At 49.4% G+C, this 21,639-nt stretch overlaps 1 protein-coding gene and 1 non-coding gene across 4 annotated transcripts in view; one reads left to right on the forward strand and one right to left on the reverse strand.

Moving 5' to 3' along the window:
* Positions 1 to 236: 236 nt before the first annotated feature.
* On the reverse strand, positions 237 to 371 carry LOC115072229. Its single transcript, XR_003851296.1, has one exon. It is a non-coding gene; the product is annotated as a small nucleolar RNA SNORA70 (small nucleolar RNA).
* Positions 372 to 10,057: 9,686 nt separating this feature from the next.
* Positions 10,058 to 21,639, forward strand: part of Arrb1 (arrestin beta 1) — an 84,756-nt gene continuing 73,174 nt past the window's right edge. For 2 of the 3 annotated variants that reach the window (XM_008844246.3, XM_017800885.2), the window contains exon 1: positions 10,112 to 10,405. In XM_008844246.3, the coding sequence (XP_008842468.1) occupies positions 10,386 to 10,405 (20 nt within the window). In that variant the 5' untranslated portion in view covers positions 10,112 to 10,385. Of the gene's footprint in view, positions 10,406 to 21,639 lie in introns of all 3 variants that reach the window. The other variant, XM_008844245.3, reaches the window with a different exon arrangement.

Genomic DNA, 21,639 nt, shown 5'->3' on the forward strand with positions numbered 1-21,639 from the left:
TTGGTGAAGCTCCACTTCTTTGAGATGTGAATCTTCTGGTGGTCAGGGAACTTGAACTTGGCTCTATTCAGGGCCTCAATCACATATTCTTGTTCTCCAACTGGTGAGGATGGATATAATGACCTGGTCAATATGAATGAACCCTAGGCCCTGAGACTTCCCGAAGGCACCCTGCATACCAGTCTAGAGCCTAGACTGGGGACAGCATTAGGATCAGAGAGGTAGATATCCACCAGAAAACTCTCCAAGGTCCCTTAGGGCAGCCCATACATGCAACAGGCTGTATTCACTACCAAGGAGGTTGCTGTTTGCAGCCATTGCACACCAGACCCCCATGAGGAAAGGAACCTGATCGGCTTAATTAGCTGCAGAGAAAGAAAAAAGTTTTATTTTTATGCATTTCCCTGCATTGTATGTAACTGCATTATGTGCATGCAGTATGCTTGGAGGCCAGAACAGGGCACTGGATCCCTTGGAACTGGAGTTACAGATGGTTATTAGTTGCCATGTGGGTGCTGAGAACTGGGTGCAAGAGCAGCGGGTGTTCTTAACTGCTGAGCCACCTCTCCAGCCCCATTTCCAGTGCTCTTTGCTCACTTCTAAAGTTCTTTCTGCTTGGTGTCATTTCCCTTCAGCTTGAAGAACTTCACTGAATACCCTTTTCCCTGCAGGTCTGGGGGGCAATGGTCTCTGTTTTCATTTGTCTGAAAACATCTTTACTTTGGGGTACTGGTGAGTTTTATTTTGGTTTTGGTTTTAGTACTTTAAAGATAGTACTCTGTTGTCTCCTGGCCTCCGTGGTTTCTAACAGGAAGTTGAACCTCATTTGGGTTGTTTATTTGTATTCTCTTTGTAATGTCTTCTTGTGGCTACTTCTGCCTTTTTCTCTGGTTTATACAGCTTGATTATGATGTGCTTAGATGTTGTTTTCTTTGTGATTATCCTATTTGTGTTTTGCTTAGCTCCATGGATGTGTAAGGCGATCCTTTTCATCAAATTTATGAAATCCCTGGGGCTGGAGAGATGGCTCAATGTTTAAGAGCACTGGTTCTCTTACAGAGGACCTGGGTTTGGTTCCCCGCACTCATGTGGTGGCTAACAACCATCTGTAACTTCAGTACTAGGGGATCTGACACTCTTTGGCCTCTTTAGGTATTACATGCACATGGTATGTTTACATATATGCGGCCCAAACACTCATACACACTAAAAAAATTACAAAACTTATGACATTCCTAATCAGTGTTTATTGGAGTCTGTTTCGGTCTCATTCTTCTTTCTCTCTCTGGGATGGAAATTACATTTTTTTTGTTGTTCTGCAAATCAGTAGGGTAATTGTTTTCACTTTATTCTTCTAATTGGATACTTTGGATCTATCTTGAAGGCCACTCAGTTTTTTCTGCTTCCATCAATCTGATAGTAAGCCCAAGCTGTGAACTTTCCATTTCAAATACTGTGTTTTGAATTCAAAAGTTTTAAAAGTTATTACTATGCGAGCGTGTGTGTGTATGTGCGCGCGCGTGTGTGTGCGTGTGTGTGTGCGTGTGTGTGTGTGTGTGTGTAGAGGGTGTATGCATGCCACAGCTTGAATGTGGAATTCAAAAGTTTTAAGTTATTACTGTGTGTGTATGTGTGTGTGTGTGTGTGTGTGTGTGTGTGTGTGTGTGTGTGTGTAGAGGGTGTGTGCATGCCACAGCTTGAAAGTGGAACAACTTTTGGGAGTTTGTTCTCTCCTTTCAGTATGTAGTCTAGGGGATCGAATTCAGATCATCAGGCTTGCATGGCAAGTGCTTTTACTGGTTGAGCCACCACACTGGCCCTTGAATCAAAAAATTTTACATTTAGTTCTTTTTTTTGGAGACAGGATCTCCCTGTAGCCCCAGCTGGCCTGGAACTCCATACGTAGACCAGGTTGGTCTCTACAGATCCACCTGCCTCTGCCTCCCAAGTACTGGGATTAAAGTGGTGTGCCACCATGCTTGGGTAGTTGGTTCTCCTGAAAGTTTTCTTTTCTGTTATATTTCTGTGCTGAAATTTACTTATTTTTGGGCTGGAGAGATGGCTCAGCAGAAGAGCACTGGCTGCTCTTCCAGAGGATCTGGGTTCAAATCCCAGCACCCACATGATGACTAACAACTGTCCTTAACTCTAAATCTTCTTTTGGCCCCCGCGGGCACTGCATGACAAGCAAAAATACTCATGCACATAAAATAAAAATAAGTAAATAAAAATTAAAAGAAATTTATTTATTCATCATGGATATTTCCTTTAAATCTTTAAAATTTATACTATTTGGCTTAACTTTTGTGTCTAATAATTTCAACATCTGGGGTTATCTTGGAGTTCCTCTTTCTCCCTCTTCCTCTTTCTTTCTTCCTCTTTCTTTCTTCCTCTCTCTCTTTCTTTCTTCCTTCCTTTCCTTTCTTCAAGATAAGATCTCAACTATGTACCTCAGACTGGTCTCAAACACACTATGTAGCCTAGGCTGGCCTTGAACCTGCCATCTTTCTGCCACAGCCTCTCAGTGGCTGGGGTTGCAGGTATTAGCCACCACCCCCAGCTTGGAGTTCATTTCTATTGGCTACTTTGTTTTTGCTTTACTGTGGACTATGGTTTGCTGTCTTTTGTTTGTTTGTTTGTTTTTGGTCTTTTTGAAGCAGGGTCTCCCTGTAAGCCCCAGCTGTCCTGGAACTCACTATGTAGATCAGGCTGGCCTTGAACTCACAGAGATCCGCCTGCTTCTGCCTCCCAAGTGCTGGGACTACAGGCGTGCGCCACCATGCCCAGCTGGTTTGCTGTCTTTTTGTCCCCCTGGCCACAGGCCTAGTGATATTTATTTATTTATTCATTTATTGAGACAGGGTCTCATTATGTAGACGAAACTGGCCCCAAACTCAAACTCACAGAGCTCTGGCTGCCTCTGCCTCAGCCTCGGGAGTGTTGGAATTAAAGGTGTGAGCCACCACGCCTGGCTATTTATGTTTTAGGGCAGAGTTTTGATTTGTTGACTAGGCTGAACTCAAACTCTTATCCCTCCCACCTCCAACGTTCTGAGTGCTGAAATTACAGACATGTGCCACCATACCAGGTTTAGTTTTTATCTTTGTTCTAAACATTAAAGATTACATGCTGGGGTGGTTCTGCATTTTGTCTAGTCTTTGAAGAGTGGTGCCTTTTGTTCTAGCAGGCAGATAAATCACTGGTGCTCTGGAACGTGTGGTGTTTTTATTTTATTCTTTGTTAGTGAAGATCCATTTCTATTTTAATTAATATTTTTTATTAATATTTTTTATTAGACAAGTCAGGTGTGGTGGTACATGGCTGTAATCCCAGCATTTAGGGAATGGAGGTAGAGGAAATGGAGAGTTCAAAGTCATCCTTAGCTATATATGGAGTTCAAGGCCAGCCTGAGCTACTTAAGACCTTGTCTCCTTAAAAAAAAAGTTTACAAAAGTTACTTCAAGTTTAAAAATATGCTGTTAGTAGTATCATAAAATTTAAGGTTGTCAAATTCGGAGGGCTGGAGACATGGCTCAGCAGTTAAAAACACTTGCTCTTCTTTCAGAGGACCCAGGTTCAGTTCCCAGCACCCACATGATGGCTAACAACTATCAGTATCTCTAGTTCCAGGGGTTCTGATGCCCTCTTTTGGCCTCCTCAGGCACTTCATGTATGTGGTGTGCACTTACATATATGCAGGCAAGACAATCATACACATAAAATAAATAAAATACATAAAATGGGTTGGAGAGATGCTTCCACAGTTAGGAATAAGCAGTGCTTTTCCAGAGGACCCCAGTTCAGTGCCCAGTACACACATGATGGCAAACAACCATCCATAACTCCAGTTCTAAGGGATCTGATGCCCTTTTCTGACTTCTATGGGCATTGTATACATGTGGCACACTTACATACATTTTGGAAAAACATACACATGAAAATAATAGATTTTAGATCTATCTATTTGTTGTAGATACTGATTTTAAATACTCCTTTATTCTTTCATAATTTGCCTTTGAGGACTTCTCTCCAGTGTCCTATCATGAGGATTGTATTTTCTTCAGCAAGGTCAACATGTCAAATGAGGAAAACATCTTAGGAATTTCACTGGGATCTAGAGTTTAGATCAACCTGAAATAGCCCTGCCTGTTGAAGAGCTCCACACTATCAGAGCTGGTTTCCTCAGGATATTCCACTATCCCTGGCTTCCCTTCTACTCCCTCCCTCTTGTTCTGTGCTTTGCTTCTACATCCATCTGAATTCCTCTTGGTGTCAGGGGCTTTCTTTCAGGCCTGGCTTGAATGTCGTCCCCCTGGAATGCAGTTATTTTTCCCTTGCATTGCCGATGGACACGACCTCCTCACTGCTCTTCCCTCTGTACTCCCTCTGGTCCATGCTCAATCCATTCTTCATATTATAACCTGAGAAACCCCAAACACATCTGAACATGCCCCCTTTCTGCTTAAAGCCTGTAAGTCCTCTTTACTGACCTTTGAAGACTAAATTCCTCACCCCCACACACCTTGGCTTGTTGTGCTCTGATTCTTGCCCATTTCTCTAGTTTTGCTGGGAGACATGTAGGAGACAGGCACCCGGGACTGGATTGATGTGAACTGAATAGGGCTGAGTCAAGTATGACCCTTTCTGGTTGGACAGAGGCAGGGAAGCTCATGGACTTCTAATCTTCAGCATCTCCGGGGGATACATCAGTCAGCTGCAAACTCTCTCCTAACCCAGAGCTGACATGTCCTAACCCACTCTCTCCCACTCCTTCCCCTCCTCACTCTGCCATTCAACTACCTGACTAGCTAAGCAGAAAATGTGAGACTGAGCCCTAGCCCTACTTTTCATTTGCTGTGTCCTTGGCTCTGGCACTTCCCCACATAGGGCTTTGGTTTTTCACCTAGAAAGCAGGACTCACATTCCCAGCCTCCTCTTTTTCATTTTGTTTCTGAAAAGTGGAGAGAAGATTGATTTATCTGTGGTCACACTGGGAAAAGGAACAAATAAAAGGGTCCAGATAATATTGACACAAGGAAGAATTGGGGCAGAAAGGGTAAGAGGTCTGCGTAATTAAGTAGTCCTGGTCAAGGGCTCATCTGGTTGATCATTGTCTTAGTTTTTTGTTTTTCCTTTTGAGACAAAATCTCATTCTGTAACCCTGGTTAGCCTGGTACTTGCTGTGTAATTCAGGCTGGCCTCAAACTCGAGACAATCCTCCTACCTCTGCCTCTCAAGTGCTGGAATTGTAGGTGTGTGTGTGCCACCACACCTGGCCTCATTTGTGTGTGTCGTGTGTGTTGCATGTGAGCATATGGGTGTGTTTGCCTGAGTGTGCACATTGGATGCCAGAGGCTGACTTCAAATTGACTTGAGGTATCTTCCTTTATCACTATCCACCTTCCTTTTTCTTATTACTTATTTATTTGCGTGTCTGTGGTGCACCTGTCATAGTGTAAGTGTGGGGTTCAGAGGACAACTTCCAGGAGTCAGTTTTCTGTACCATGTGAGTCCCAGAGATTAAACTCAGATTGTCAGGCTTGGTGACAAATGGCTTTGCCCTCTTACCATCTTGCTAGCCTGGACTCTTTTTAAAGATCTATTTTTCTTTTTAATTGTTTCTATGCATCATTAAATGTCTGTGTAGGGGTATGTGCATGTGAGTGCAGGTTCCTAGGGAAGCCAGAGGTGTCAGATCCCCCTAAAAGCTGAGTTACAAGCAGTTGTGAGCTGTTCAACATGGTTGTGGGGAACTGAACTTGGATCCTCTGGAAGAGCAATAGATGTTCTTAACCTCTGTGGGCTCCTCTTCTTCTTCCTCCTCCTCTTCCTCCTCCTCCTCTTCTTTTTGATTTATTTATTTTTATTTTATGTGCATGAGTGTTTAGCCTGCATGTATGTAAGTGCACCTGTGCATGCAATGCTCACAGAGGCAAGAAGATGGCGTCAGATCCCCTGGAACTGGAGTTATAGATGGTTTTTGGCTGCCATGTGGGTGCTGGAAACTGAACCCGGGTCCTCTGCAAGAGTAGCCAGTGCTCTTAACCACTGAGCCATTTTCCCAGCCCTCATTTTTTTAAAAATATTTTATTTATTATTTTATGTGTATGAGTGTGAGTGCACCCATGTCATGCAATTCCATGGAGGTCAGAAGAGGGCTTCAGATTCCCCTGGAACTAGAGTTAAGGATTGTTTGTAGCCCCCATGTGGGTGCTGGGAATCAAAACTGGGTCCTCAGCAAGAGCAGTTGGTGCTCTTAACCACTGAGCCATCTCTCCAGCCCTCAGCCCTCATTTTTTAACACAAGTAATTATCAGGGGAATGGAGATGTAGCTTATCAGAAAAGTGTTGGCCTAGCATGGACAAAGTCCTGAGTTTGATCTCCAGGACTGCATAAACTGGGTGCAGTGGCACATACCTGTAATCCCAGCACTCAGGATGTGGAGGTTAGAGGATCTTCTGATCTTTGGTCATCTTTGGCTACACAGAGAGTTCAAGGCCAGCCTGGGCTACATGAGACTCTTTTTCCAAAAATAAAAAATTAAAAAGACAAGAAGTGATTATTGTGGGTGCTAAACTGAAGGCATGTGGCAGGCTCAAGTTGGGGAGGAGCTGGAGTAGTTATCTTCTGAGGGCTTCAGCAGTGGAGTCCATTTGCCTTTAGGAAGCACTCTCTGGTTTTATGGTGGAAGATACATAACAAGTAGGTTGAGATAGGAATTGGGGAACTCTCCAGTCCTCTGGACCAGGGCTTCTCTTGCAGAAATGCATGAAGCAGTGGTCTGGGTGGCATGCTGAACAGACTGCCCTACTTCTCCAAGTTGTCCTGGACCTTCCACTCTCTATAGCCAGTCCTGAGCAGATGAGCTGGCTCTACCTTCAAGCATAGCTGGGAGTCCTTACTGTCTTCATTTCTGGGGTCATAGCCCTAGACCAACCCACTATGGTACCAGGCTACTCTACTAACAGGGTATCCAGCTCCTGCTCTTGTCTTGCCCCAAGTCATCCCCATCCAACAATGGGCAATGTGACCTTGGAAAATGTAAAACTGAGACTGTTACTCATCTGCCTACCAGGCATGTCCAACCTTTTGACATTAGAACACAACATGGTCACCTATAAAATTCACATCCCAGAAAGATACTATTAGTTACAAAAAATATCTCATAATGTTTTAAGTAAGTTTATGATTTTGTGGTGGGCCATATTTGTGGCTGTTCTTGGCTGCATGCAGCCCATGGGCCAAAGGTTGGACACACCTAGGCCCTAAACCTTCTTAAATTGAGTGCTTATCCTCCTCGCCCCTAACAACAAGACTTGTGTAATCTGACCACTGCCTGCCTTACCTACATCCACTTTCTTTGTTTGCCAAACTCGGCATACCATCCTGGTCCTTGCTGGTCCTAGGGTCTGGGCAGTTTTTCCTGGGACATCCCCTGTAAGTCACTGACACCTTGATGCAGCTCTGCCCAAAGGTCACCTCCTTATCTAGTGACATTTGTTCCTATCATTATATTTCCTTGCTGATTTGTTTCCTTGTTTACACATGACTGAAATTATACTATTGACAGAGTTTTCATTATCACTACATTTGTAGTTTTGTTATTTTGATTACTGAATGAATACAGCAGTGTGTTTTCCATAGGCCTAACAGGTAAAGAAAAGTTCCCTGGTAATTCTTCATCCTAGGTTCCTCCTGGGATTCAAAGCTCTGTTTGTCCTGTTTGCCTCTGACTTGTAATTTCCCAGACTCAGGGGTAGCACAGCAAACAGTATCAAACAAACAGTGAGCCAGAGTCAAATTTTGCCTCTACTCAGGGTTAGCCTGGGTATGGGGAAAGCTAGAGGAAGGGAGCTCAGAGACCAAGGTCAACAGGAGGCTCTGGATTTGGGCAAGCTACTTAGTTTCTCTGAATATCAGTTTGTTCGTTTTTTTTAACTTTAAAAAAAAATTTTGTTATTTTTATTTTATGTGTATGCGTGTATTGCCTGCACGTAGTTAAGAGCACCCATGTTGTGCGATGTCTGCAGAGGTCAGAAGAGGCTGTTGGATCCCCTGGGACTGGAGTTACAGACCGTTGTTAGCTGCCATGTATGTGCTGGGATTCAAACCGGGGTCTTCTGCAAGAACAACCAGTGTTCTTAACCGCTGAGCCATCTCTCCAGCCCCTGTTCATTTATTTTTTTTAAAAAGGCAATGGAGCATTTATCTCACTGAACTGTGAGCACGGAGTAGTGTCAGGCATACCATCGAGCCCCTTGTGGAATTTACAGGCCGATGGGGAGTGGGGGTGTACTTGACAGCTTGCTTGTGGACTCCACTGTCTACCAATCTGTTCAGTGTCCCTAAATGTTAGAGTGTTGCCTTCCAAACTGGGCAGAGATGAGTTATGTCGGGGGCGGGGGGGGTAGGGGCTACCTGAAACCATCTGGGGCATCTTTCTGGACTGTTTGTTTTACTGGGAAGTCATCTAAAACATTATTTGTTAGAGTAACATACACACAGATACTTATTGAGTAGGATGAAGAATTTGCCTAAATGTTAAGATTCTGTTGCTTTGAGCATTAACACAGGCCACTGTGCTGAGAGAATCAGACTTGGAGGAAGCTGGGGGCTCACAGTAGGAAGCTGAAGCCAGGAGGATAGGACCAGGCCTCTCCCATCCTGGTTAGGGGCCTTTCTGGCTCACAAAATGAGCTTCCTGCCATCAACAGAGGGTTCTGTTCTGTTCCTCTCCAGATTCCCCCAACTCTGTAGGAGCAGGTAGCTTCCTGCTCTGCCTTTGGTGAGGGTAAGGGTGGAGCCCAGAGGTTAAGAGAAGGCCAGTGGGGCTCCAGACCTTAATTCATTTTCTCTTAGCTTTTACCATTGCCCAGACTTGGACCACCCTGCCTGCCCATCAGCATCCACCCCCACTCCGTGATCTGGACATAATTATAGTCATTAGACTGGGATATCATTACCAACTCTATAAACAGCACACTCTATGTAAACAGCAAAGGTAACTGCTGCTGAACGTAATTACAGGAGATGTTTCCAGACCCACAATTGCATCAGAGTAAATGATAGTTTCCTTTCCTCCCATTAATACTCCAATATTAGGGACCTATCAGGGTCAATTAGTCAGACCTCAGCAGTGAGGGGGTGACAAAGCCCTTCACACTCACACCTGCCTGCAACACAAAAACAGACCTGGGACCAATCAGGACCCCTCCAGCTAGGAGAAAATGCATTAGGGCTGAGGGCTGAGAATCCTTTCTTACTCAGTCTTAGCCTATGGGCCCCACTCTCACCCTCACCTGCTGATTCTGTGTCAGGATCTTGAGAGAAGTCAAGATTTCCAAGGCCACCCAAAAGGCTGCAGAGTGGACTAAGCTCTGCTAGACACCACTGTGTGCAGGGCTCTAGACACCCACAATCAAGTCCCTTCAACCTGTAAACAGGTCGCCCAGAGACCCCACTGGCAAACCTGTGAGTAAGATGGCCCATGTCCAGAGTCACTGCTGTAGGCCACAAAGCTGGCCTGGGTGCTTTCCACGATGCTAGATACGACTGGCTGGCAACGGGTCAACTCTTCCCTTCCTTATCTCCAGTCCTCATCTCTTCCTTTCTGCCTTCCCCTGTTGGCCTCCTGGACCCTTCCCACCTTGTCAGCTCAGCAGCCTCCCCGCTGCTCCTCCAACCCTTCTTCCTGTCCACTTGGATTGTATAGCGTGTTATCTCTCCAGGAGGGCGGGGTAGGGATGGTGGAGCAAAGGGCGAAGGCCTTGCCAGACTTCTGGAATCTCTTGCAGACTCCACGCAGAGGCGCTGGATTGCTGGGCCTTGGAGTCTGCGGGTTTTCTGCTTGCTCCCACCCGCCCACACAAAGGCCGGCCCAGGCGTGCGCGGGAGAACGCGCTCACACCCACGGCCGTGTGCATACACGCACACCTGCACAAAGACGTGCATACTCTTACATCCACACACATTCCTGACAGGCTCGAGCGCTGTGCATGAGCGTACGCGCGCACGCGCGCGCGCACACACACACACACACACACACACACACACACACACACACACACACGTGCACGCCCTTGCGTGGACCTGCCGCCCTACCCTCGTTCGCTGGGCGCGCGCGCGCGCGCACACACACACACACACACACACACACACACACACACACACACATGCAGATCTGCGCTCGTTCCAAGCCCCTAGCCGAGGCCGAGAGCTGTGCAGCAGCTCCTCGCCGGGCGGGGACCCGGGCGGGCGGGGGCGGCAGTGACAGAGGAGGAGGCGGAGCGGAGCCGGAGCTGGCTGGCCCGCGCTCCTCCTGGCGGCCGGGGATTTTCCAGCTTGGGTGCAGACGCCGCGGACCTCCCTGCGGCTGCCGCGGACCATGGGCGACAAAGGGACACGGTGAGTGCGGGTAGCCGCCCTGTCCCGTGTGCGCGCGCGAGGTGGGGGGGTCCAATCAGCGTCACTTGGGATCTGGCACCTGGATCTCCGTCCGAGGTCTGTTTGGTCGCTGGCAGGAGCCATGGTTAGGGGACTGAGACAGCCAGGGTGGGCCACCCTAAAAGGCTTGTGGCTCCTGGCCTAGACACACATGCACATACCCAGCACTGGCCCGCAGTCGCAGGAACGCTCCAGGGCAGACTGACACATGATACATACGCTCCAGAACACACAGGCACACTCATGCTGACACACACTGACATCCACAGCAGCATGCTCTTCACATTCGGTGACAAGACGTCACACGTTCCCTGGCACACACTGGTCTGTCAACACATTCTTGTCGACAGTCTATTCACTACACAGGTCCCACTCCAACATGCCCCAGCCCTAACACACCCTCCTGGTGCCACACACATGTGGGCATACCAGGACATACATATCCTGTCACTCGGACTCTTTGACTAACACATGCTCTGGCTGGCAGGCATAGGCTGTCACTCTGACCGACATGACACCATGATATGATGCTGCCACGTCTTCCCAATACTGGGAGACTAGAGCACACCTCCACAGATGCAAGTCAGAAAATACCTGCAGAGCCTGGCAGCCCAGAGCTATGGATACACTCATTTCTGGCCCCCAATGTCATGAGTGGAGACACAGGTCACACAGAGTGGGGTGTTCTGTGTGGGGCCAGAAAAAGCGGGTTCATTCACACTGCTTCCTTCCTCTTTGACCTCTAGAGCCAGGGAACTGACCCAGAGCTGTCAAGCTGAGGGAGGGGAGAGGGGCTTCTATTTTGTAGAGCCTGCCCTAACAGGAGAGGCTAGACCTCCAAAATAGAAACTAGGGTAAAGTGTGAGGGTCTGGGACAGGGGAGCCCATAGGGACAGCCCTTCTGACACAGATAAGCCCTGGTCAACCTCCTGCCATTCTACCCTCCTGGCCTCTGAGAGTCCCACTTGTAGTCCCCTGGCCTGTGCCCATCCCTGGCCCCTTCTTTCACCTGTTGTTTTGTTCATTTCTTTCTTTACCCTCTTATTTTTGTGCCCTCAATGCCTTCAACATCCTTTTGTCTGATACTTATTAAACTCCTGCTTTATACTAGGCATATAGTAGGGGATCAGAGATGCCCCTGGAAGGAACTGACTGACCAGATAGGAACCACCCCTCTGGTCACTACATTTTGAGACCTTTGAACAAAGTGCTTTCTCACCCACTGCCGTCGGAGACTCTTCAACATCCTGGGAAAGGGCCTCCAGAGGTTATTCCCACTTCCCAGGAATAAACACTGAGGCACTGAGGTAACTCAGACTTCTCATGGTTAGAAACTGCCTCCCACCAGCCTTCGCACCAATGCCTCTTCCAGGAGGTTAATTTTCCTTTCCTGGTTTTCCAAAGAGGAAGTGAAGGATAAGAGAGGTCACTTGACTTGTGTAAGGTCAGGAGGAGGCAGAGGCAAGACAGTGTGTCTGTGGCTCATCCTGAGGCCCTGTCAGGTAATGTGTGGATCCCAGGTGTGAGTTTAGGCAGAGGTACCCACTCTGTGCCAGAAGCACAGTCTTGAGAGACTGTAGAGGATCATGAGGTGCCTGTATTCACCTTGAGGGCCAGTCCCCAGGGCAGCTGGCTAGCCCGCATGGTGACCCAGGCCCCTGTCCTTGTCAGAAGGGGTGAGACTCCTTCTTCTGCCTTATCCATTTCCCCACCGTCTTGCCTGAGAGGTCAGGTTTTGCACCCTTCAGGGCATAGCAGGGAGTCAGCAGCCATTGTCTTCTTTTGTTCTCCTGTGCTGCTGGTGACCAGGGTGACTCAGCCCTGCTGAGCCTTTCTGGCTAGGGGATAAATGTCACAGCCCTGGACAGTCCACATTGTCACAGGATGAAGACACTGTGGGCTGCCAGACACCTGTTAGAGACCCTGTCTAAGGCCATGACTTTGTCTTTGACTCCCCTTGTTCTCCCTTCTAACCCAAGAGCAGACCTTGGGTTCATCTGAAGGTCACCTTGGCCTTTCCCACCTTAGGGTTCCCATCTGTAAATTGGAACCTTCCACACTCCCTTTTTCATGGCTTTCCCTGGGCTTACAGAGTTCAATACGCATGGGAGCAGGTAGTGCCTAGGTTTGGAGACATGGTCTGGCTAAATAAATCCTACCCTATGGTGGCCCTGCTGGTCCCCTCACACTCTCCCATGAGGTCCGCCTCTTTTTATCCAGACATACCTGGACAAGAAAAGCAAAATCACAAATAGATTTTTACCACTGTGTTCCATCAACCATGAGATTCTACTTCATGAATTGGAAGAGGACATTGTAAATATCCAGTACTCTAAGGCTCTGGAGTTATTACATCTATCCCTCTGTCTCAAATTGTACCCTGTGGAGGAAAGTGAGGATGAAAATTAATCAGAAACTGTCACTGCCTTCTGGGGACACCCAGGGTCAAGGGAGTGACTGCAGAGGATCATGAGGTGTCTGCATTCACCTTGAGGGCCAGTTCCCAGGGCAGGTGGCTAGGTGACCCAGCCCCCTGTCCTTATCTGAAGGGGTGAGACTCCTTTTTTTGCCATATCCATTTCTCCATAGCCCTTCTGAGAACATATATTCATTCAATAAATGTTGATGGACTGGTTTCCATGTGCTTTGGGGCTGGGATTCCCTGAGCTGAATCTTCAGAGGATTTAGAGCACAGCAGGTGATTGTAATGCAGGATGACAAGTGCTATGGGAGATGGAAGAAGTGTCTCCACTTGAGACCTGGGCAGGACATGGTGGGAAGCTGTTGTGGGGAAATTAGAGCTGCTTAGCTTTACCTGGGAGGATGAGGAAGCCAAGGCCTGGAGGTGTGGAGCAAGGCCTGCAGCCTGAGAGAGTTTTAGGTGGTGAATGCAGGGCAATCATCCCCCAACGGGGAATGTCAGGCTAAGGGGCCAGGATTTTTCTCCCAAAGCTGAGATTGATTGAAAGGAGAGAGGGGGAGTCAATGGAAGAAAAGGAACAGATCTTCCTCTCAGAGAAGTGCCTCTGTAGCTAGGAGGGCAGAAGGAAGGAGCAGGCCTGGACTGGACGTAGGGACACACATGAGGAGGCCAGGGAGAAGCCTGAGAACCAAGGCTTCAGGGAGGATGGGTCTGATATATATGCGTATGAATAAGAAAGCAGAGTCCATCAGGCCTGCTGGTTGATTGGAACTTTGCTGTTGGTATTAGAGGAGGTGGGGAGATGGCTCAGTATAAAGATTTCAATTTGGATCCCCAGAACCCACGTAAAAGCTGGGCACAGTGGTGTGAGTCTCTATCCCTAGTGCTGTGAGAGCATGGAAACAGGCATGTCTCTGGAACTCTCTGGTCAGTAGTCAGGTTTAGTGGGGTGCTGGCTCAAAAACTAAGGTGGAGAGGGTGAGGAAGACACCAGATGTTGACTTCTGGTCTTTACACTGGCTTACACACACACACACACACACACACACACACACACACACACACACAAAGTATGTGTATAATCTCACTGGATTCTCCCCTGTGGGTAAGGTAAGGATTGCTGTTCCCAATGAGGAAATAGAATCAGAAAGATGAAGTAACATGTCCACTGCCATTCAGCCAGTGGTCTCTGCCCATCAAATCCTCTGTGCTACTCTATACTTCTACTGAGGTGGGGAAAGGCCTTCTCTCATCCACAGTTGGCCTTCCACCTGTACCCAAATATCTCTCCTGGGCTGATCCTAGTGATTCTAAAGGCAACCTGAAGGATCAGATTGAGGTAGCAGGAGGGACTTCCTGAGAGGCAATGGGCTGGAGTAGAATTTCCTTTTCTGAAGGTGTTGGTAAACTCTTACCCCACCCCTTGTGGGGGAGCAGTAGGAGGGTGACTGCAGCAAGGACATCACTAGCTCTCTATGAACCTTGGCTGTTGTTTCTTGAGGTGGTTAGGCCCTGGGTGACCCATCTTGGCCGGAACTTGGGGAAGTCCTGTGGCTTTGGCAGGATTGCTCCTGGGCTACTGGGTGTGGCAGTGAGCCTGGCCCACTGTCCCTGATTCTTAGCTGGCCTCTGGGCTGCAGACTCCTCTGATGGCTGTCTTCCTTCCAAGCCTGTGCCTTCTGGCCTGAAGTTGGAGCCTCCAGTTGGCATGGGGTCAGGGGTCCTGAGTTGTAGCTTGCCTCCTCCAGGGCCTTTCACGTGGGCTGTCTCAGTGGAAGCACAACAGGCAGGGAGGCAGGTGGCTCAGAGTGGCCTCTTGACCTCTGCCAGACCATCCTCCACTGCTTCCTGGGTGACCCTGCTGACTCTAGCTGAGGTCTGCATGGGTGGAAGCAGGTGGCAGAGGAGCCAGGAGTGGGCTCTAGATGGAGACTGAGGAAGTTGAGGGAGGCTCTGATGGGTACATCTGGAGTTTAGGCTAAGGATGGAGGGGTAGGTAGGGACTTGAAAGTCTTCTGTGTGGATACAGGTAGTTGCCTTGGAGGACACAGATGATATTGGCATTGAGAAGACGGTAGGGACGATAGAACCTGGGGGACAGCACAGGCACTTGGGATGGAGAGAAGTGGCAAGCAGCCTAGGACAGCTGGGTCCTGGAGCTCCAAAAGCAGAGAAAGACTACAGAGGATAGAGGGGCTATGGCAATATGCTTGTATGTATGCAGAAGGTAGTGGCTGTGGACCTGGGGGCTTTGGTGGAGTGCTGAGGGCATGGCTGGTTACAGCAGGCAGAGGAGAGAGGGATGCTCCCTGCTTTCCTACAAGCCTCCAGGCTCTGGGCCTGGGGACCTAGGGGGTGACCCATCCACCTCTTCTCTGCAAAAAACAGTCACAAAGCACTTGGAAATCCCTGTAGAATAGAAAAAGCATCCTGTGATTTGTGAATTGGCCCAAGGGCAGATGTGCTTCTGGAGGGAGGGTCCTCTGACTCCAGTGGAGGTATAGAAGGGCATCCTGTAGCAGATGATCCTGAACTGCATACTTGAGTATGAGAAAGGCCTAGAAGTGTGCTCTAGACAGAAGAGCCCATGCCCAGGTACTGGCACTAGCTCAGCTATGGAAATGTGAGGGCAAGGCTGAGAGAGGCATGGTGGCCCTGGCCAGCAGGCCCTGGGTACTGCAGTGAGTGGGTATCAGTGTATTCCCATTCATTCATACCCCAGGGGCCCTTGGCTCTTCAGTTGCAAGCTTGTTTTGGTTGTGGCCATGTCTGCTTCTTGTTTGTGGGCACACCAGCCTCCGGATTTGGTTCGTGGAAGCTGCCTGACAGAGCTTTGGTGAACAGGACTGAACTCTTGCTTCTTGCCTCTCATCTCAGGTCAGCCCCAGGGGCCCGCTAGTGCTGAAATAAGTTCCATCTCTTCCATTAGGGAGCCCTCAGTACTCAAGTGCTGTGTCCCACATTACATTGGGTGCTCAGAGGAGAGGGGGATTTGTGGCTCCTTTTTTAGACTGTGAGGTCCCAGGAAGAGGATGTAGCAACCTATCTGACTGGAGGCCTCTGAAGAGGCAGTGCCCCTCACTTAGCATGGGGCTGATGAGGGTGAGACTTCTTCCCTATATTTGAGCTGGGACAGAACAAGGGTCCTCCACGTGGCTTCTGGGCCTGCCCTGCCATGTGCAGAATGGGTCTTGTCCAGGAGGTGGGTGGCTTGAATCCTAGAAATGGAGTAGGGGTAGTAGGACAGGGTGGCTGGCTTTGAGAGGGAAACAAACAACTCTGTTGTCCCAGCCCCTTCTTTGCCTCCCTCCTCACAGAGGAGCCCACAGAGGAGCCCTGGCTGGGTCATCTCTCAGGAGACAGCCTCCTCCTTCCTGGGACTGGCCTCCATCTCTAGAACAGCTTCAGAGGAACTCCTTGTTCCTGCTCAGGAGACCTGATGCCAGATGAGGTCCTGGGAGGCCAGGCCCCAAGGGCTCTGAGCTCGCAGGTTGCTGGAGCTCTTTGTGACTGAAGTTGGCACCTCAAGGACAGGGCCCTGTCTGACAGAGTCCCCCACGGAGTGTGGGTCCCAGGCCCTGAGAAAAATCTGGCTAGGGACTAAAGGGCCTCAGCAAGGCTGGGGCTGTGGCCCAGGTCAGTCCACCAGGAGGCAGAAAGCCTCAACGCTTGAGCTGTTTAAGCAGCTGTGAAGCAGGTGGTCTCTTCCACCTGGCCCTGGGTCTGTGGAGCCACAACAGGCCCCCTTGGTCCTCTTGCAGTGTCACCCTTCCCCTCAGCGTTGCCACCAATGGGTATGAAGAAGTTTTGGAAAGGGGCCAAGGGACGGGGAGGGAAGTAGACTGGGATAGACCATGCTAGCAGCATCCCAGCCTTTGCTCCACTGCTTACTCATTGCTGTGTGACCCAGTGTATGTCATTCACCCACTCTGAGTCCTGGTTTCTCTGTAGAAGTCAAACCAGCCGCATGTGTGTGGCCTTTCTCCTTGTTACTGGTTTAAGGGATGGTTGGCCTTTCTTCTGGGGGCCCCAAATGGGGGATTGGACAGTTTAGACCTCTGTTATAGACTGGTAAGGCAGAGACCTCCAATAGAAACTCCCAAGGAGCTGGGTCCTGGGTGAGATCAGTGGTGAATGCTGAGGGTCAGGAAGGTCACTTCCCACTCTTTCCATGCAATCCTCCTCCAGCAGCAGCTTGCATTCTCCAATCTCATCTCCAGCCACCAAGGACATCAAATTAACTAGTTATTGGCAGGTCCTTGAAGGTTAATCACCTCTACCCAGGCTGTTCCCTCCTGGACACACTTCCCTCTTCCCCTCAAGAATCTTCAAGGATCACTTCCTCCAGGAAGTAGCCTGAGTCTCTCAGGTGTTGTGGGGCCCTCCATTAGGCCAGCCTCTCTAGGATGCTATCAGATCTACAAGGCAGAGGTTAGTAGATGATTAGCATAGAGTTTAGGCTCTGGGAAGAACTAAGATTTCAAGGTTTCAAATCCCAATTCAGACACTCAACAGCTGATTGTTTGTTTTTTTTTTTTTTGGTCTTTTTGAGACAGGGTCCAGGCCCCAGCTATCCTGGAACTCACTATGTAGACCAGGGTGGCCTTGAACTCACAGAGATCTGCCTGCCTCTGTGATTTAATCCCTCTGCTGGGATTAAAGGTGTGCGCCACTACACCCAGCAACAGCTGATTGTTTAACCCTTTCTCTGTTGTGGCTCCCTTACCTCTAAAGCAGGGAGAAGGTTGTCTTGAGTGTTTAAAACTTGAAATAGGTGTAGCTCAGAACCTTGGCAGAATGTCAGTGCTGAGCATTAGCCTTGGATGCTTTCCTTGGGTCTGCCTCACTTACCAGGCTAGCTCCCCTGGAAGGGGAACTGATAGGTTTCACTTTTCAGGCCTCAAAGTCTCAGTATTTAGTGCCCAGGGGGTGATGTGGCCTCACACAATGCTCTTCCCATCTGACAAGGCCTGGATTCTTCTAGGAATCCCTCGCTGATCCTCAAAGTGCATTTGGCCCTCTTTGCCATCTTCCCTTTGCACACTCACCTCCCTCTCTGCTTGCTTCCTCATTATTTGCATGCTTGTGATAGCCTCATAGGAGGTCAAGAATTCTTCAAGGGCACCTGGCCCAGGTTGGCTTGTCCCTGCTTTCCCTGCAAGCCTGGCATGGCACTGAACTCCATAAATATTATTTAGTGAAGGAAGCTGACTGTCGGTGTTTTATTGGGAGAAGACAACCTTGAGTTGGGGGGCTGGATGGGCAGTGTAGTTGATGATGATGTTGAGACATCACTGTAGGCTTCAGAACATCTCAAGAATAGCTCAGAGCCACAGGAGTTAGATTAGGCTTGTGACCCAAAAGGCTGAGGTCACTGGATGACTGACTTTCCCTTGCTAAGAAGATGTATTTTCTGACCATGGAGCTTCTTGGCAAGGGATTGGCAGCCTTTGCTGCTGCTGATCTCCCATGGTAGTGTTGTCTAGCCCCTCTTTGTGTATCTAAATCCAATGCCACTGGGGATTGAAGCTAGGGCCTCATGCATGCTAGATAAACACTCTGTAATTGAACTATAGCCCTAGCCCTGTTTTGTTTTTGCTTTTAGGCAGAGCCTTGATCTCAGGCTGACTTTGAATTCCCTATGTAGCCAAGGATGACATTGAACTTTGTATCCTCTTGCTTCGGCCTCCAGAGTGTTTGGATTACAGGTGTGCAGCAACATGCTTGGTTTATGTGATGCTGGGGATTGAACCCAGGGCTTCATGCGTGCTAGGCAAGCTATATCTCCCTCCCCAAATCCCACTTCTTTTTTTTTTTTTTTTAAGTTGTTTTGCCTGCATGGACATAAGTGTGCCACATGTGCGCAATGGCATAGAGGCCAGAAGAGGGCATCAGATCCCCCTGGATCTGGAATTATGGATGTTTGTTAGGTTGTTAGGAGCTGGGGACTGAACTGGGTCCTCTGCAAGAGCAGTCAGTGTACTTAACCACTGAGCCACCTCTCTAGCCCCAATCCCAGTTCTTAAGTACTTTACTATGGAGCTCTCCTTTCTGGCCCCAAAGGGTGGGCTCCTTCTGTCATGCATTTGCTCAGAAATTCCCTGAGCCTTTCCCTGCTCTGGGCAGTGGCATGGGGGAACAGGGAGTCCCCCTTGAGGATAGACAAATGGGTCTGGCTCTAGTACACCCAGTGTGGTTTGACCTGGCTTGAGGAAGGGGGCCATAGCTTCCTATGACCCACCAGGATCAAGCAGCTCTTTATGTAGATGGAGAGCCTTCCTTGGCTGGCATAGCCTAGAGCTCCCATTTGGCTGCCCACTGGGCAAGTGCTCAGAACCCACCTCATTACAGGGGACAGAATTCTGGGCACTGAATCCAGCAGGCTGCGGTCATAATCAGCTAATTAAACCACCCAAGAATGGCTACTTGGCCCAGAGAAGTGGTGGTGGGGTGGAGTGAGCCTGGGGAGAGCAAGAGGGAGGCTCAGAGCTGACCTTGCTGGGCAGGGTTAGGAAAGGGAAGCAGAATGTGGGGAGAGGAGCCGGAGAGCAGGGTAAGGGACAGATGCAGAGAGGGTGCCATCTGAGGGGGGCACCCTGGTAAGATGGGAGCTGGAGCCCCACTTCTTCACTGTCCTCATACCAGGGCAAACTCCTTTTTTTTCTCCTCTGGGATTCAATTCCTCAGTGTATCAAAGAGGAGGCGAAAGGCTTTGACCTGCAAGGTCTCTGGGCTCTCTCCTCATTGTGCAGGTTCTGCAGTAAGAAGGGGCGAAGGCCCAAGCAGAGCTGTTTTGTACCCAAGAGAAGAAGGCATAGCTTCTAGCACTGTGCCCTGTGAGGTGCTGTGCTCTGCTGGAACCTGTGGGGCTCCTCAGCCCTGAACTGAGCTGCTGTAGGCTAATTGGGGAAACTTGCCAGCAGCCAGCAGCCAGCAACCAGCAACCCAGCTCCTTAGAAATATCCTGTTCCCAAGCCAGGTCCTTCCCAGGACTGTTCTGTGATCCTCAAGTAGTATCCATAGGGAGGAACTGTTTAAAGCTTGGGGTTCCCTCCCCAGGGAGGGCATAGTGTCTTTTCTATCTCTATAGGAATTTCCCAGGTAGTGTACCCAGTGTGTGTGTGTGTGTGTGTGTTGGGGCAGCAGAGTTGGGGGAGGGACTCCCTAGAGTTAGAGTCCCAAAGTTTGTTGTATGGATTTTATAGTCAGACAAATTTGGCTACTGCTCATGAGCTCCATGGCTTTGGCCAAGGGCTTGGATTCTCTGGGTCTCAGTTTTTATGTTTGGGAAATTTGTGCACCTATCACAATGGGTGGCTGTGGGTCCAGAGGTACAGGTTTATAAAGTCACTGTTATAGATGAACATGGCCTATGATCTCAGTGCTCAGGAGGCCAAGGCAGGAAGAGTGTCTCAAATTCGAGGCCAACCATGTTCCAGGACAGCTGGGACTACAGGGAGACCCTGTCTCAAAAAAGACAAAAAAAAAAAAAAAAAAAAAAAAAAAAAAAAAGTGCCAGGCATGATAGTATACACCTTTAATCCCAGCACTTGAAGAAGCAGAGATCAGTGGAGCTCTGTGAGTTCAAAGCCAGCCTAGTCTAAATACTGAGTTCTTAGGCCAGCCAAGGGTACGTAGTAAGACCCTGTCTCAAAACAAAACAAAATACCCCCAAAGCACCTGTGAGCTGGTTCAGCTGGTGAAGGCGCTTGCCACTAAGCCTGACTACCTGAACTTGATCTCTGGATCCCATGTGGTAGAACCAACTCGCACACAAACACAATGAAATAAAAGTTATATATATATATATTTTAAGTTAACGTTATGCAAGCCTGGGAAGTGGTCCTCAAGCTTACCTCCTCCACCCATCCCCTCCCTGTGCCTCCTCTCCTTCCTCTCCTGGTTCCCTCCTGGCTGGTGGTCCAGGGGCTGAGCACATGCTGGGTGGTGGTAGTCTAAAGCTGCACAGGGCCAGAGGATAAGCTCAGTGATGGCAGGAAAGGGAAGTGAGATTGCCCTGGCAGGCGATGCAGTGCTGGGGTGGGGCCCCTCCTCTTTGGCCCCTGTCTGCCAGAGCTGATTCTCTAGGAGGAAGTGGGGAGAAATTTCAGAGCCGGAAGCTGGGAGCTACTGTCAAGGGAGGGCCCTTGGCATGCCAGCTGCAGCCCTGGCTCCTTTAACCCTCACCCCCTGGTCAGAGCCCAGAGCTTGGTGTGCAGCCAGGGAAGCCAGCCAGCCTCTGTTTCACACACTTGGAAAACAACAGGCCTTCCTGGTTCCCAGCGTCTAGCAGGAGGGGCCTGTGCAGAGGTCTGGAGATCTGGGGGACTGGCAGCAGATGGTGGGAGACTGCTGTTTCTTCCCCAGCCTCTCACCAGCCACAGAGCTGGGCTGTGACTTGCTGCACCCAGCAGGGCCTCTGACCTGCTGAGCTCTGACTCTGAGGAAGCCTAGGAAGCAGGTTACATAAGTCAGCAAGACTTTCTGCCTCCTTCCTCTTCTCCTTCATTCCCCAGAGAGGCCCCACAAGGTGGAGGCAGGTGTTGCTGTGCTCTGAAACCCCAGGCCCAGTGGGTCATGGTGCTGGGGGCGGTGAGGGTGGTGGTGGTGGTCTCGATGTCCACACCCTCTGGGGGAAGCTGTGTGCGCTGCCTCAGTGCAGGCTACTGGGTTGCTGCTGAGCACTGCCTCTTCCCACACTCCCCGGAGTTGAGCTGCAAAGGGGAGAAGCTTCGTTAGAGGAAACAAGGCAGCAGGCCTGAGATCATTTGCC

Source organism: Nannospalax galili, unplaced genomic scaffold (genome assembly GCF_000622305.1).
Source record: "Nannospalax galili isolate Female #2095 unplaced genomic scaffold, S.galili_v1.0 scaffold278, whole genome shotgun sequence".
NCBI classification, from domain to species: Eukaryota; Metazoa; Chordata; class Mammalia; order Rodentia; family Spalacidae; genus Nannospalax; species Nannospalax galili.